Here is a 16,028-nt window from a genome sequence, read left to right as displayed (position 1 = left end):
TAAACAGATTACTCAATCCAGGTTCGATTGATATTACAATAATTTTAACAAATATACGTATATTGTTCTGTGTCGCAAAAGCATCAAATGACTCGTCTAAAAATCTTGCAGCTCTGGTTGAACCAATCCAGCTGTCTTGCTCAGTCCAATTCGATCAGGCTAATCTGGCAACCTGATCAGTTTAATCAATCAACCCTGATTAATCCGTTCCGTTTACCTGGTCGTGGCTGTCAGATTGGACCAAGCCTGCGTGTCATTCCAAAGGTGTTAACATACATGCAAGGACATATGTTCTGTTCGATCAAACGTTGCCAGATTTGTTTCGTCAGGATCTGTCGAATCATGGATTCCAGATGATTAAAATAAAAATAAAAATAATATTCTAATTGATCTGATTACTTTTTTCAAATTTGCCAGATGATGGTGATGATTATAAACAATTTAATCAAAATGATTACAAATATAAAGTTTGAACTGTTCACACCCCATCTAGTGTTGCATTCAACCTGATCAATCTGGCAACTTGATGAGTCCGATCTACTAACCCTGATCAATCAGTTTAATTTACCTGATTATTGCTGTCAAATCGGATTGATCAGACTTGATCAGCAGTATAAAGTTGTCCAGGTTAACGTGAATGATAAAAAACAAAAAACCCTTATCACTTGGACTTGGACAGAGTTGGCCAATTTGGTCACTAGATTGATCAGAAATAGAGTTTGTCGAGGTTGCCAGATTGTTCTCGATCATCTAGGTGATATTTTCGGACCGCACTAATTATTATCTTTATTAGCTGATCACGCCTGGTTGCCAGATTGGTTTGATCAGATAGCGTTGATTAATCATGAACGTATCAGTCACGGATGCCTAAGTAAATTATTGAATTATTGAGATTGAATTGAAATCTAATCACCCTGGAATGCACGTGTACCTTGGAGAGAATTACAAAATAAATAAAGATCAAACAAGTAAAACGCACATGCATTCTCTGTTAAGTAGAATTTTGAGTATCACATAAATTAAGTGCCAGTATTTGACAAGAATTTCTCAATAATAATAATAATAATAATAATAATAATAATAATAAAAATAACAATTTTGCATTATCTGGCAACACTGTTTAGCGCGAAAGGGAAATCTTCCTGATTGGCTGTGCTACGTGGAGTGAAATGCATGATGGGACATGTAGTTTTTGTAATCTTTCCCTGATAGATGCTACACGTAGCTCACGTTAACGCATTCAATGAGAAACACAGTATCATAACATAACATATCAGGCTGTAATTGGGTTATTATATAATTATAATTTACTGCAGTCACAGAGTACACTCACCACTGAAAGATAGTCCAATAAAATTTTCTTTCTTTCTAAAGATTTCTTTTCATGGATTAGATTTTAATGTCAATTACATTAATCTATAATTATTGAATTTCTTCCATCATTTCTATCTCAAAGCCACTATATATGGTGTAACAGCATGCAGGGTTTTCCATCTAATACAAACAACATGCTTTTATCTCTCAATAAGTAAATAAGTGCTCTTAATTATTTATTGATAGATCATTTAATTCAAACTGATGTTATTTACTGAATACACTCATCAGGCATAACATTATGCCTCACCTGTTAGTGGGGGGGATATATTAGGCAGCAAGTGAACATTTTGTCCTTAAAGTCGATGTGTTAGAAGCAGGAAAAATGGACAAGCGTAAGGATTTGAGCGAGTTTGACGAAGGGCCAAATTGTAATGGCTAGACCACTGGATCAGAGCATCTCCAAAACTGCAGCTCTTGTGGGGTGTTCCCCGTCTGCAGTGGTCAGTATCTATCAAAAGTGGTCCAAGGAAGGATCAGTGGTGAACCGGTGACAGGATTATGGTTGGTTCACGTGGGGACTGAAGGCTGGCCTGTGTGATCCGATCCAACAGACGAGCTACTGTTGCTCAAATTGTTGAAGAAGTTAATGCTGGTTCTGATAGAAAGGTGTCAGATTACACAGTGCATGATGGGTCAAAGGGGGACCAACACAATATTAGGCAGGTGGTCATAATGTTATGCCTGATCAGTGTTTTTGACTTTTTTCTCGATTTCTGACTACTTGCTTGTTTGAACTTGCTACCCTTATTTTTGTAAATTCTTATTATTGGTATTATGTGTGAGTCATGTAATGGTCATCATTAGAGTATCCTTTTATGTTTTTACATAAACAAAAACAAACGTAATAAACAAACCAATAAAAAACTTTTATTAGTTTATTAGTTTAATTAGTTTTATTAGTAGCATGTCAGAGACACATAATGGTCAACACAAGACAGACAAAATAAAAACCCTCTCACCCTTCAGTGAATGTTTTAAGTCATTACACACTTTAGGCAAGGGGGTGCAAACTATAACGAAAACTGATGACACATGTACACTAAATTGCCAAAAGTTTTGGGACGTCTGCTTTTACATGCACATGAATGTAATATGGAGTTGGCTCCGCCCTTTGCAGCTATAACAGCTTCAACTCTTCTGGGAAGGCTTTCCACAAGGTTTCAGAGTGTGTTCATGGGAATTTTTGACCATTCCTCTAGAAGGGCATTTGTGAGGTCAGCCACCGATGTTGGACTAGATGGTCTGGCTCAAAGTCTCCCCTCTAATTCATCCCAGAGGTGTTCTATCGGGTTGAGGTCAGGACTCAGTGCAGGCCAGTCAAGTTTCTCCACACCAAACTCATACATGTCTTTATGGAACTTTCTTTGTCATGTTGGAACAGGAAGGGGTCATCCCCAAACTGTTCCAACAAATTTGGGAGGATGAAATTGTCCAAAATGTCTTGGTATGTAGCTGAAGCATTAAGAGTTCCTTTTATTGGAACTAAGGGGCCGAGCACAAAATCCAGATCCATGCATGCCCAGAAGCAAAGGAAATAAAAGTGTCCAGCATGTACATTTTGAGGGACTGAATAATCTTATAATGTCAATCACAGCAACACTAGCCAATCATCCGTGAGCACACGGAGGGTGGATGGTGCATGGGCAGCAGTTTGACAGATGGATGGGAAATGGCTGGTGAACAAAGTGAAGAGAAAATTGCGAAAAAACAATAACAACCCAGATCCTGATGCTATGGGCTACAAAAAAGAGAGAGTATTTTAATTAGTGCTCATTTAAGTGCTCAGTGTGTAGAGGTAGGTCTTCAGTCTTTGAAGACAGCCAGTGTTGAATGATTTGCGTTAACATGTGCAGCATACATGAAGTCCAGTCATACAGCCGGTGGAAATACCGCATACTGTCAAGTGCATGAGCATTATTTAAGTGACCGCTTAAAATATCAGCACATGCAACAGCAAGCACGTGTTTTACAGGCGTGTGTGTGTCGCTAATTCTAGAGCAATGTGATCCATAACTATTAGCTCAAAGCTGTGTACTGTACATATCAGAGTTTCTCTGCTCTGCCTGATGCTGGTGAGGATTATCTGATGTGGCTGGTGTTTTAAGTAAGAAAACAGAACCAAGATTGTCTTATAATTAAGCAGTTAACTCAGAAATTAAGCAAGGGTTGGATGAAACACTATAAACACTAATATACGTATAGTTCTAATATATACAAGTATGGTATGAAGAAGCAAGAAGTGAGGCTAGGGCTGATTTGGTTCAAGCCCAGACTGTACATTCAGGCAGATTATTCGGGGCATCTGTATTAAACTCTTCACACAGCTCTTCAGGGCTACACATAGTGTCATTGGAACAGTAATCACAGCAGGACAGACTTTCTATCAGGTTATAGATTCCACAACCTCATGTGGTTATATGATCATGCTCAAGACACTGACTCTTATTTCAGTTTGGGATGCACCAAAGTTTCAGCAAGAATAAAACAATCATTACAAAGTACATGAGAAGCATTCATTCTTTGCTTCATGACTCAGGAAGTGTTTCGTATCAGCTACAATTGACTGAATATGGCTGCCCATCATTGTGTTTATATTTTATCCAACCCTTCTTCTTGTTCTTTCCAATATTCCAATATTTTTTGAGGCGACTACTTAGCTATAAGACAATCTGGGTTCTGTTTTCTCACCTGAATTTAGAAAATCACAGACGTCCTGGTGGGACTCAGATGATCAGATGATCGCTGAGTTTGGTGAAAAAAACAGTTCGTCCTGTAATTTTCTCATAAGAGGCCTGAGAAAAAACATCAACATGGCTGAACGGAACAGAAATAATACCACCTGGAAAATGGAAAATTACCCCATGGGGAATGAATCCTGTCTGGATCGCGCTTATCAGCCAACAGACATGTCAGGTGATTACACAGAGTGACCCAACCTATAGATTTGATTTGCATTGAGCTCTTTTCTCAAGATGCCTTCAAAGGAAAAACTAAAAGTAGATAGTCTAAGCACACGTTGTCTAATCAACGTGCAAATTACAGAGAAGCACAGATGACAGAAATGTTTTTGTGAGATTTTCTTTTTTTTTTTAGCTTAACAAAAGGCTTACAAATCAGTTTTTAAGTGTGTGCCTGTAATACTTTGCCTCAAATCATCCGATTAACACCTTGTGAAATAATGCACTCATCAACAGAAAAGTTTCATTCAATCTATTAAACCAGTAATAGATTTTAGTCCTCTCGTCTGATATTACAAACAGCTATCACTGCACACAATTATTCAAATTTCCTACTTAAACAACACTAGATAATAAGAACTGAATTATTAACTGAATTATTATCTGACAAAATCATTCTCAAAGAACTCTTTGCAATTCTCAAAAAAATGGAGACTTATTTGTATTCATTAATAATAATAATAATAATAATAATAATAATAATAATAATAATAATAATAATAATAATAATAACAGTAATATTCTTGAATGAAAGTCTGGTTTTAAAAGGTTTTAAAAGGTTTTTAAGGAAGTCTGTTGCTTTGTTTGACTAAATATAAGATAAGATTAAAAAAATCAAACAAAAAAAATCAACCAGAAAACATTTGGATACACGATACAACAGATTTACCTGTTATTCAATGCTTCCTTTTAATTTCCATCAAAATTAAAATAAAGTGCATTACAGTGGAGAGATTTCCACAGACCTATGCTGACTCTGGCCCTCTCCAATATGGCGGACGTGTTGACGTATAGCCCTTGCTAATATGGCCTTTGCTATTTTCCGACCTAATCTGTGCTATCGCTGAGAGCATGGCTTAAGAATAAGGAACATCATGTAAAAAAACTGGGAATTTAGATTAACGTTTTATTTACTTAGATTAGATTTTCCCATTCATGTTAGTAAGTTAACATGAATAAGTAAGTTAGTACTGAAAAGGTGAGTCAACAAGTGTGTGTGTGTGTGTGTGTGTGTGTGTTCTGTTGCTCCGGGCAACCACACACAACACCGCCGTCTGCGTAAAGTGACCGCAAGCACCATTTTCAACAAAGCTGAAATACGACACATGAGTATTTAACATCAGATCCCTGAACAGTTTCCTCCAGCGTTTTCTACTCAAAAAATGGCCCCGGAGCTGATCTGAGATCAGGCACTCGAGTCCAGAACGCTTCCTTAGTTATCCTGGTATCGCATGTTCAGATCTAAGAAACCTTATTGGTCAATCATCACGTGTCACATAATCCTATTGGCTGTTCTCCTGTCAATCAAACGGCTTCCTTTCTGCTGACGTCAAAACCTCCTGATAGCCTATTGGCCAATCGACACTCAGCTTTTCTCTTTCATCCGGGGAACCCAGCTGCTGCCGTCAGTTCAGTAGAGAGAGGATGAGAAGGGTAAGCGGCCTAGCTCTTCCAGATAGCTACAGCCGGTCAATTTAACATCACCGTTGTATTTAACAAAATATTCGACTGAAGTAACTTTTGAAGAATAACTGCTTGATCGTGAATGGCTCATATCCTTTTTAGAAGAATAGTTTATGCCACTGGACCGTGGACACCAAAGAAGAAATTTGACCCTCGTAACGTTATCGCTTACAGCCAAACTCCATTTTCCTTTCAGCCGAGTCAAATGGTTTCCGTCTAATTTATTTTTTTAGGACACTCAAAGTTTCAAACAGGTATTTATTCTCCTTCTTTCTCATTTTTCACTTTTATCTCTAGTCAGCGCTGGCTGTATATACACGCAAATAACGTCGGCGCATGTTTGGACGCTGGGCTGAATCTCTAATCCGTATGTACTCCCTACATAGGTGCACTACTTATAGGGGAAAAGTAATGCCTTCGTGTACACTATTTAGTGTGCGTTATATCCAATTGGGATTCGTCTCCTTATCACGAATCAGTGTTGCTTGTTGAACCGAAACGTTGTTTTTTTGTAAATATAGGAAATGTGCGCTGAATATTTTCAGTTTCGTTGTCTCAGATAAGTTATAAGAATAAAAATAGTGCTGTATGTCGGCTGTTGAAGCGATTATGTCGTGCACTGTATGTAAGGAACAGGGAACCGATTCCTCAAATGACTCTCTTTTTTTATTTACGAGTCATCTTCATGTGTCGAAATTATTCAGTGTTATCACGTCGCGTCAGCAGAAAACATACAAAACAGATTTAACACACAAAAGGATTGGCAGCAAATCATCCAACCAGATGCTTGTCATTGTGAATAACACGATTTTAGAAGTACGTACTGCTTATTTCTGAAAACAGTGTTGTGACGTAATTGATCGTGAAAACCGTATTATGTCGTCATAACAATACAGCTGATGCCGTGTGCACCTTATTGTTCAGAAATGTATCAGAAAAGGCTTAACACTATAGACTAGCTAATCCTGTTATTAATTTCTCCTACCGACTTTTACTCGTATTTAAGACTAATCAAATAGCAGACATGTTTGGCCTCAAGCTATGTGAGTGTGTTATAAACTTAGCAGGCAGCAATCTCACACACACACAAACACACACAGGCACACAAACGTGCCCATGGACCTATTTGGTATCGTGTGACATTGCGACACATCATCACAGTGTGTTATTGTTCACGAAAAGCTGAGAGCTGCTCCAGGATGCCAAAGAGCTGATTTATTACCCTGGATTTCTTTTTTCCATCACTAGCCTCTCGTGGACTTGACACGTTTGTCTCAGATTCTTTCTTTCTTTGTTTTCGCAGGGCATTGTGCGGTTTGATTTCAGCATGGCCATGTTCAGCTCTCAGGTGCTGCTCGCAGTCACGAGATCAAGGTGAGACGATGTTCAGAGTTTTTCAGAGACGTGATTAATTTTGCTGATTAATTGCTGCTTTGGACCTGTAACCAGCTGTGACCTAGCTACACTGAAATCAGAAATAAAAACACATTAGTGTGCTTTTTATTTCTTTTTGCAACCTTATTTCCTTACCGCTCAGATTCCAACTCCCTTCTCAAACTCGAGTGTAAAAGCAATTTAAAAGGGAACAAAGGAAATTGTTTGTTTGTGTTCGTTCAGGCTGTATCAGTTAGGCTAATTGCAGTATGGTCATCAAGAAAGATTCGTGAATGATTAAGCAGGGCAGTGATGAGATTTGCTGCTTATTTGGTTTGTAAGCACATATCAGTGTTTCGTGGCCATGTAGGTGCTTCGAGGCTGCACATCATTTCTGAGCTACCAGAACGATTGGCTTGTTCAACCTACTTAAAGTCCATGACCTAGCGTGAATGAGGATGCAAGTTCCTCTGGATAGTCTTGCTAGTTACTTATGAGTCCCTCTACGCCAGCTTTTAAAGCAATTTGCGTCTACTACCAGTAAACAAATGAACTAAATAATACTAATAAGACTAATACGATGTTATAGCTATTCCTAATAAGAGAAGAATATTAAAGGAATCTTTGTGTATCTAAAAATATTAAGGATACCGCTGTGTCGCTCTGTAAGACTGAAAATAAACAAACGCATAAATAAACACATAAATAAACAAACACACTTTGGTATGAAAGTGTTTTATTTGGTATATGTTTCATTTTGAAAAACAAAAACTTTATCCCAAAGTTGAGTATAATTACAGCTCAGAAATACACCAGATGATAAACATAGATAATGAGCGCTGTATGTTGCACATTGGATCAAAAACGATAATGTGTTTTTGTCCTAAAAAGCCTCTGATTACGTATCGTGTGCTCTAGACAAAGTGTGTCAGTGGCAAATTACTGGCAAATTATTTAGATTTAGACATTTAATACAGTAATATGGAAATGTAATGAAACATGCTGGTTATTGTTTTCCTGTAGCACAGTGTCATGGCGTGTTCGTTTGTTTTTACATTCGGACGCTTTCAGTTTCGTGTTGTGTGTACTGTTGCAGTTGGGAATCCCCTAGACTTTTTAATGTTAGCAGGTATTCATTAGATACCAGCATGCTGGGCTTTTAAATAACAGGAAAGATCACACAGTTTAGTACAAAAGTTAACTTGTTTGCACTGTCAGACTAATTTTTTACAACTAATAATTGGTGCATGTTTACTGTAGAGAGAGGCTATAATTGATTGTTTTTGTGTCAACTCATTGTGTTTTTTTGGTCTTTCTCAGAGGATCGTACTTGCTCTCCAAACGACATGGCTGTTCCTCTCTCTCCTCTTCCTCTCTCCGTTATCACATCGCCACATTGGATCTCTCGTCCCTCAGTGCTCCCAGACCCCTCTACCTTCACATCTCCCGCACCACCAACCCACAGACCTTCTTCATCCCCGCTCGGACCCTTCACTCCTCCTGCACCTGGCTCCAGGAGGTAAAGAACACTCCTGAAGGCGGACAGGTGAAGGCCGACGTCGTTCCCGAGCCCACCAAAGCCGTGGCGCGTAAATCGATCGGTCAGAGAGTGCTGGACGAGCTGAAGCATTACTACCACGGCTTCCGGCTGCTGGGAATCGATACGAAGACCGCCGGACGGATGGTGTGGAGGCTGCTGCACGGACAACAGCTCACCCGCAGAGAGAGGAGGCGGGTACGTTCAGGGCAATTTACACATGCAAAGACGCTGTCGGTGATGGAGAGCAGCCCTGGGGCATGAGCAGGGTGGAGCGAGGGACCGATTTAGGGGGAAGGGAGCTCACTTAGGTGAAGGATGAAAAAAATTTAGTCATCATTTCTGGGCATGAAAAGTTTAGTAAATCATCTATTTCTGCTAATCCGTTCACATGCGTCTGAGTAAATGATTTAATTCATCAGACTAGCAACAGGACTAGAGACAAAGTTTCCACGCCCTTTATTGATTTTCATTTTATAGTGATCTGATTAGTGAAGTAATCTGTTCACTGGTCAGTGATAGAGTCAAGCTCCAGTACGAAACAAAACATAAACACTTCTTGGTATGTTGCCTGTAAAGCTCTGTGTCAGGTTTAACACTGACTTGCACCATGCAGATGACTGTATAAGGGAATCACCATAGCTATTGTCTACCAACTTTCAGTGACCTCTGGTGAAGAGCTTTAACTGACCTGTTTGGAAGCACCATACATAACAAAGGCTAGGAAATGAAGTCCCAGGGAGTCAGTTTCTGATTACCCCATCATGCTTTGTTTAACATCTAATGCTAAGCGGTTTTCTCCCCCCCCCCCCCTTCCCTTTGCAGCTGATGAGGACGTGTGCGGATTTGTTCCGTCTTGTCCCTTTCATGGTGTTCATCATTGTCCCCTTCATGGAGTTCCTGCTTCCTGTCTTCCTAAAGCTCTTCCCTGAAATGCTTCCCTCTACTTTCGAGACCGAGTCCAAGAAGGCAAGTACTAAATAAACCCGAGGAGCTTCCTACTGAATTGTAGTAGTGTGTCATATGTAGCACTGTATTCTCTAAATGAAAGTATATGCTTGCTTTAAGATTCAAGCTGGAGCATTTAGATGAAAAATGGATGAGTGTTTTGTTGTTTATAATCTTTTAATTGTCACTATAGGAGGAGAAGCAGAAGAAGGGACTCGCGGCTAAACTGGAGCTGGCGAAGTTTCTTCAGGAGACGATCGCCGAGATGGCCCGTAGAAATAAAGCGGCGGTGGGAGGAGACGAGACGCAGCAGTTCTCCACTTACGTGCAGCAGGTACGAGAACCGGAGCCATAAATTAAAACGAGACGATTCTGTTTTCTTGGCCCCTCCTGTCAATTGACATTTTTATGCTTTAGGTAGGATAGGAAGTAGGATGATGAGGTTTCTGTTCAGTTTCTCAGTATTTTAATGCATGTCAGATTGATGTGAGCGTGACAAGTGAAATTGTAATATATGCAGTGTATTATTGTGCACTGCAGGATAAATTGGACATGCACAAGTCTGACATCACCCGTCTTATAGATTATTCTCACTATAATATTTGAGGTTATTACTAAACAGTAGTAGGGAATGTTGAATTAATATTTGTTAGGTGTTATGGGAATAACCTTCTGTGATCGTACGTAGACTCTTGCCTACAGAAACATACGACAAATACCGTGTGATCATGAAACGACGTGGAAATATTTTATCTACTATGTTTCCTGCAAAGATTGTGATGTGCATGAGGATAATTTAATGAACACAGTGGTGTTCATCTAAACCCATGCTAGTCTGACTTCCTCACACAGGCTTTCATCTCAGAGCGCTTCATGCTGTAGTGAAACGAACACGAGGCTAATCGGGACGGTCTGTAATCAGATTCCGGCTGTCAGATTGTCAGCATTGCACCATAGACGCTTCTAGTTTTGTTATCGTGCAACATATTTCAGTTCAGAATCCTGTACTTTTGGTAATGAATGTCATTACGTGTTTAGTTATATTAACTAATATCACGCACAGTGATGTCGAAGCAGGACAATGCAAATGAAACACGTTTTTAATATTAATCCCAGACATGATTTATGGCTGTGTTTAAAGAAATCCTGCCCCACTCTGTCCAGGTGAGACACACTGGTGAGCAGCCCACTACGAAAGACATCGTGAAGTTCTCCAAGCTTTTCGAGGACGAGCTGACGCTGGAGCACTTGGAGCGCCCCCAGCTGGTGGCTCTGTGTAAACTGCTGGAGCTTCAGCCCATCGGCACCAACAACCTTCTGCGCTTTCAGCTCATGATGCAGCTTCGGACCATCAAATCTGACGATGAGGTTGGTGCTTGTGCGCCTGTAGCTGATAAAATGTCTGCGCTATTTAATTCTTTATTCCCCTTTCCCTCCCTGTGTATAGATGATTTCTAAGGAAGGCGTTCCGGCGATGACTGTAGCAGAGCTTCAGGCTGCATGTAGGAGTCGGGGGATGAGATCTCTCGGTCTCACCACAGATCAACTACGAGAACAACTCCAACAGGTACAATAGCTCTGTAACGAGATAGACAGGTGTTTCCATTATTGTATGCAACGGGAGTACATGTTTAGTACAATATCTAGTGGTTTTCTGAATGAAAAAGGAGTATTTTTAATTCTGTAATGTTTTTTGGATAAGGATATGTTCAATGTTTAGGTCATTAACATCATGCTGTGTTGTGTTTCAGTGGCTGGATCTGCACTTGAAAGAAAACGTTCCTCCATCTTTGCTGCTGCTTTCCAGAGCGATGTACCTGACGGACCTCAAACCCAAACCTCCCGTAATTCCTCCTGTGCCCAAACTGGAGGTACATAAAATTTTAAAAAGCATGCAAAAGATTTTGATGGCTTACACACGCATCAATGACGGGGAAAGATGGTGTCTGTTTTTCTCCTTAAGATTGTAGCAAAGATGCAGGAAGAGTGAATGCCTAAAGCAATAAAGGAAAAAAATTTGACCATACATACAGTACAGGAGTGCACTCTCCCATGTCGCTTTGTTTATTTAAAGGCATTCGAGGTTCAGTTCTAATCTCTTACAGCAGGTGTAGAAGATAACGGTTTATCTGATTCCCCTGAAAGCTGACAGGGTAAAATATTTATAAACTGGTGCCGAGTATCTACACTGATGTAACCCGCAGATCCCATGCTGCATTCAACTAAAGGCAAGAGCTCGGAATTTTCTGACCTCTGGTTAGAGGAGGAAAAACAAAGAAAACGTGTCCTTTTCACCAATGTTCACCTTCCTTGGACCATTTTTGATAGATACTGACCACTGCAGACAAGGAATACCCCACAAAAGCTGCAGTTTTGGAGATGCTCTGATCCAGTGGTCTAGCCATCACAATTTGTCCCTTGTCAAACTTGCTCAATCCTTACTCTTGCCCATTTTTCCTGTTTCTAACACATCAACTTTGAGGACCAAATGTTCACTTGCTGCCTAATATATCCCACCCACTAACAGGTGCCATGATGAGGAGATCATCAGTGTAATGAGATCAGCATCTCATAATGTTATGCCTGATCGGTGTATAGTGCACTATATAGGGAACTTTTTTGAGATTTAGTCTACTTCTAATCTTTGAGTGTCAAACTGTTTTGTTGTACTGGGAATGCCACACATTTGCTTGCACGTACGCACACACATGACTGATAAGATGTCTCCAAGTTCAGCTGAGCGTTATCTGATGTCATCTCTGTCTGTGTGTCTGTGATAGAAATCTCCTGTTGAGAGTGAATCTACAGCAAAGACCCTTTCCTCTTCTGTGGAAATGCTGATGGACTCTGCCCCCGTCATCAAGGACAGGAAGGTCAGTGAGTGTGGTGGGGTTTTCAGTGTTATGTGACTGGATTCGTGTAGATAGGCCCCTAATTGCATGGTAATTGTAAAGAGAAAACACATTTTCTTCACACGTGTTCCTCAAAGGAGTGTAGCTTAGCAGAAGGACAACTCCTGAAATATCTTGGATATCTTGTACACCATAGGGCCACAGCATAATAATACACAGCAGCAAACACAATACAAGGTACCATGCCAAATAAAATACCATTTGGGAGATGCAGTAGAAGTAAAAGTGTATTGTGTATCATGATATTGATATGTTGTCATATCGATCTGCCCTTCTACCTACTGGTGCATGTTAAGCAATAAATAGTAAACATTTACCTAATTTCTGCTCCTCACTGCATGTTTGTAGTAAATTGCACTGGAAAAGGTTTGATTTAATGGTGCACGATGTAGTGTTTACTGGTGTGGCAGTGGAAGGACCCTGTATATACGGGCTGTAAGGGTTTATAAGGATCTCACAGATGCTAAATGTAATTAAATGTGAAATCATATCCAGTGTTTTGTGCATTTTGCTGTCATTATGTTCACATAACACATTTTCTGCCTGCGCCAGGCGGAGGAGTTGGCGGAAAAACAACGTGACTCGGACATGCCATCGCCAGAGGCTCAGTTAATCCACGTAAGTGTGCACGTGTGTGTCCGTTTAGATTACTGGTTAAACAGTGACCGAGTTATATAATTTGACCCCACGCATCAGGATTTCCGTATCAGCCCACATACTTACCCAGATTATAGCTCATTTACTGCTCCCCAAATCCTCATGATCTACTTTCTGTGATCTGGGCAAAGCTGCTCTAACCTGCTGGAGGAGGACAGAAATAGAATCAAAGCTATATTTATCATCCCTTGTTGCTTTGTGTCTGGTAAATTTCCAAGAAAGCCGCTTTAGTCACATGACCAGTAGCCTTTCAGTTCTACTCCTCACCACTAATGATGGCTAATTTCATACTCTCTCACTTACTTACTCACTCAGTCTCTATGCTACGTAGCTTATCTTCGTTTCTGTTTCTCTTCATCAGGCTAAAGGTGCAGAAATGGCGCAGAAATCCAAGATGACCGCTAACGGACTTTGACGGGCTTCGTCTGGGAAATTCTCATTGTACTCTTCCACATCAGCCACGCCAACCATGAGGGCACATGCTCACTTGCTGTCGCTCTCTCACACCCACACACACACCCACACACACACACACTCCAGGATCTCAGTGATAGACTCTGGAGCGTCCGTGCCCTACTCCAGTGTGCCGTGGCCATTCTTTTTTCCCCTCGTTTACGAACAAAATAGAATCCATTCTTTTTGTGTACATTTGTAAATAAATTGTAAAGTATTACCCGCACATTATAAATAGCGATATTGCTATGAAGACGCGCTCCTCAGTTGGACAAGTGACTGTGCCATATTTAACCTATACAGCTGAGAATCAGCCATGCTGTTTATTTTTTATTTTGCGTGCCCGAGCGCAGCCAGGTCGCGTTTCGTTTCCTTTACGGACGCGACGTCGGCTTAACTCGAGTTGTATGGAATCCTCAGGCACCCGGAAGATGAAATAACCCAGCTTTCATCCGTGCACTCGACTTTCCAGACCCATTTGTGTGTTTGTACGAGTGCGATCATAAAAGATTTATTGTTTTTTGTAACAGAAACTTAAGCAGCTGCCTTTTTTCACTATGTAAAGATCAGTCAGTGTTTATATTTGAACTGAAGTATAGAAATGAATTCATAAAGATATAAACAGTTTGTAGATACTTTAAAGCCCTAATCAGGAGTATTGCCGAAAGAAATGTAGCAATTTTTATTGTTTTCTGGAAATGGTAAATGTGTATTTGTTTGTTTCTTTGTTTTTTTCCCCCCTGAGGTTTGAAAAAGCTTTATACATTTGTTGCATTGACCGATTAACTGAGCAGACAGTTATCTAGTGGAGTCATGTCGCTCTGGTTATAGTCTTTGTTCTCAAATAATAATAAAAATAATAATAATAAAAATTCTACTACACCTACAACAAAAATATAACCTACACTGTTAGGTTCTAAATATATATATATATATATATGTTAATTAATAAAAACAAACAAAAATAATTGAGTTCATTGCAATAGTGACTAAATAACGTGGATTTTACAATTATGTTGTAGGTGTAGGAGTATTTCTGTAAAAGAAAACAAGTGGGGCAATATTTGCGAAATAAATAACTATTATTAACGATCATCCGTTTTAGAGTTCTCAGACTTTTTTGCAGTCAGGGTTTCCATCATCATCATCATTGACCCGTCGCGGGGGCAGCAGTCTTAAGCAGGGATGCCCAGACTTCCCTCTCCCTAGCCACTTCCTCCAACTCTTCCAGGGGAATTCCAAGGCATTCCCAGGTCAGCCGAGAGACATAGTTCCTCCAGCGTGTCCTGGGTTTCCCCAGGATCTCTTCCTAGTGGGGCATGCCCGGAACACCTCCCCTGGGAGATGTCCAGGAGGCATCCGAAACAGATTCCCAAGCCGCTTCAACTGGCCCCTTTCAATGTGAAGGAGCAGCGGCTCTACTCCGAGCTCCTCCCGGGTGACAGAGCTCCTTACCCTATTTCTAATTTCTAACCTTACGAAGGAAACTCATTTCAGCCGCTTGTATCCGGGATCTTGTCATGACCCAAAGCTCATGACCATAAGTAAGAGTAGGAACGTAGATTGACTGGTAAATCGAGAGCGTCGCCTTTCGGCTCAGCTCCTTCTTCACCACAACAGACCAGTACATAGACCACATTGCTGTTGCCGCTGCACCAATCCGTCTGTCAATCTCACGCTCCATCCGTCCCTCACTTGTAAACAAAACCCAGAGATACTTAAACTCCTCCATTTGAGGTAGGAACACCCCTCCAACCTGGAGGGGACAAACCTCAGGGTTTCCCTTAAACTGAAAAACGACTACTGTTCCCTCAGCACCGATTCATTTTAGGAGCATCATTATAAAGGGACGGTTTAAAACCTGTACACGATTCGATTTGGCCTTGAATTTATAAGCATCTTATCTTTCACCATTTTACCCGTCCAGATAAATATTTGCAGATGTGTAGTTAAATGCTGTATCTGAAACCGCTCCCTTACTTCACTGTTTTTACTGTACAGAACACTTTGTAGGGCATTTCAGGTAATAGAGTGTACACGATCCAGGAAATTGTAATTGGTTAACTGAGAATTTAACACTTTCTTAAGAAGGTTGAAAAATGACTCAAATGTAGTTATATGGTGAATAGATATAAGTGAGAAACAAATTAAGCCACATTTGGGGAGCGATCTGGATTCTGCTCTCCTGCTAGCGAAAATATATTGCGTTTAATTCCGCATTTGGAATAAAACTGGTGGACAAAAACAGGCTGATCATGCCTTTATGCTCTTTACTGTGGCGTTGTCTTGGCATGAAATTGGGAAGCTGGGGAGATGATGGTGAAACCCTGTATTGTGGGTGTTACCAGT

The 16,028-nt window shown here is 40.3% G+C and overlaps 1 protein-coding gene across 2 annotated transcripts; it reads left to right on the top strand.

Moving 5' to 3' along the window:
* The first annotated feature begins 5,721 nt into the window (after positions 1 to 5,721).
* Positions 5,722 to 14,774, top strand: letm2 (leucine zipper-EF-hand containing transmembrane protein 2). 2 transcript variants are annotated; one of them, XM_058412015.1, is made up of 11 exons: positions 5,722 to 5,768; positions 7,102 to 7,172; positions 8,493 to 8,907; positions 9,535 to 9,678; positions 9,851 to 9,991; positions 10,822 to 11,025; positions 11,105 to 11,224; positions 11,409 to 11,528; positions 12,438 to 12,530; positions 13,122 to 13,187; positions 13,588 to 14,774. In XM_058412015.1, the coding sequence occupies exons 1-11, from the start codon at positions 5,760 to 5,762 to the stop codon at positions 13,639 to 13,641; spliced, it is 1,437 nt and encodes a 478-aa protein (XP_058267998.1). In that variant the 5' UTR covers positions 5,722 to 5,759; the 3' UTR covers positions 13,642 to 14,774. The 2 variants fall into 2 exon arrangements, with proteins under 2 accessions (XP_058267998.1, XP_058267999.1); XM_058412016.1 differs by having other exon boundaries at positions 5,731 to 6,052.
* The last annotated feature ends 1,254 nt before the right edge of the window (positions 14,775 to 16,028 follow it).

Source organism: Hemibagrus wyckioides, linkage group LG16, assembly GCF_019097595.1.
Source record: "Hemibagrus wyckioides isolate EC202008001 linkage group LG16, SWU_Hwy_1.0, whole genome shotgun sequence".
In the NCBI taxonomy this organism is placed as follows: Eukaryota; Metazoa; Chordata; class Actinopteri; order Siluriformes; family Bagridae; genus Hemibagrus; species Hemibagrus wyckioides.
This window is presented reverse-complemented; position numbering and strand designations above follow the sequence as displayed.

Excerpts from the sequence above, each read along its gene's own strand:
- letm2 (XM_058412015.1), top strand. Across the intron at positions 8,908-9,534 it reads CCCGCAGAGAGAGGAGGCGG|CTGATGAGGACGTGTGCGGA; the intron begins GTACGTTCAGGG and ends TTCCCTTTGCAG. Across the intron at positions 11,529-12,437 it reads CTCCTGTGCCCAAACTGGAG|AAATCTCCTGTTGAGAGTGA; the intron begins GTACATAAAATT and ends TGTCTGTGATAG.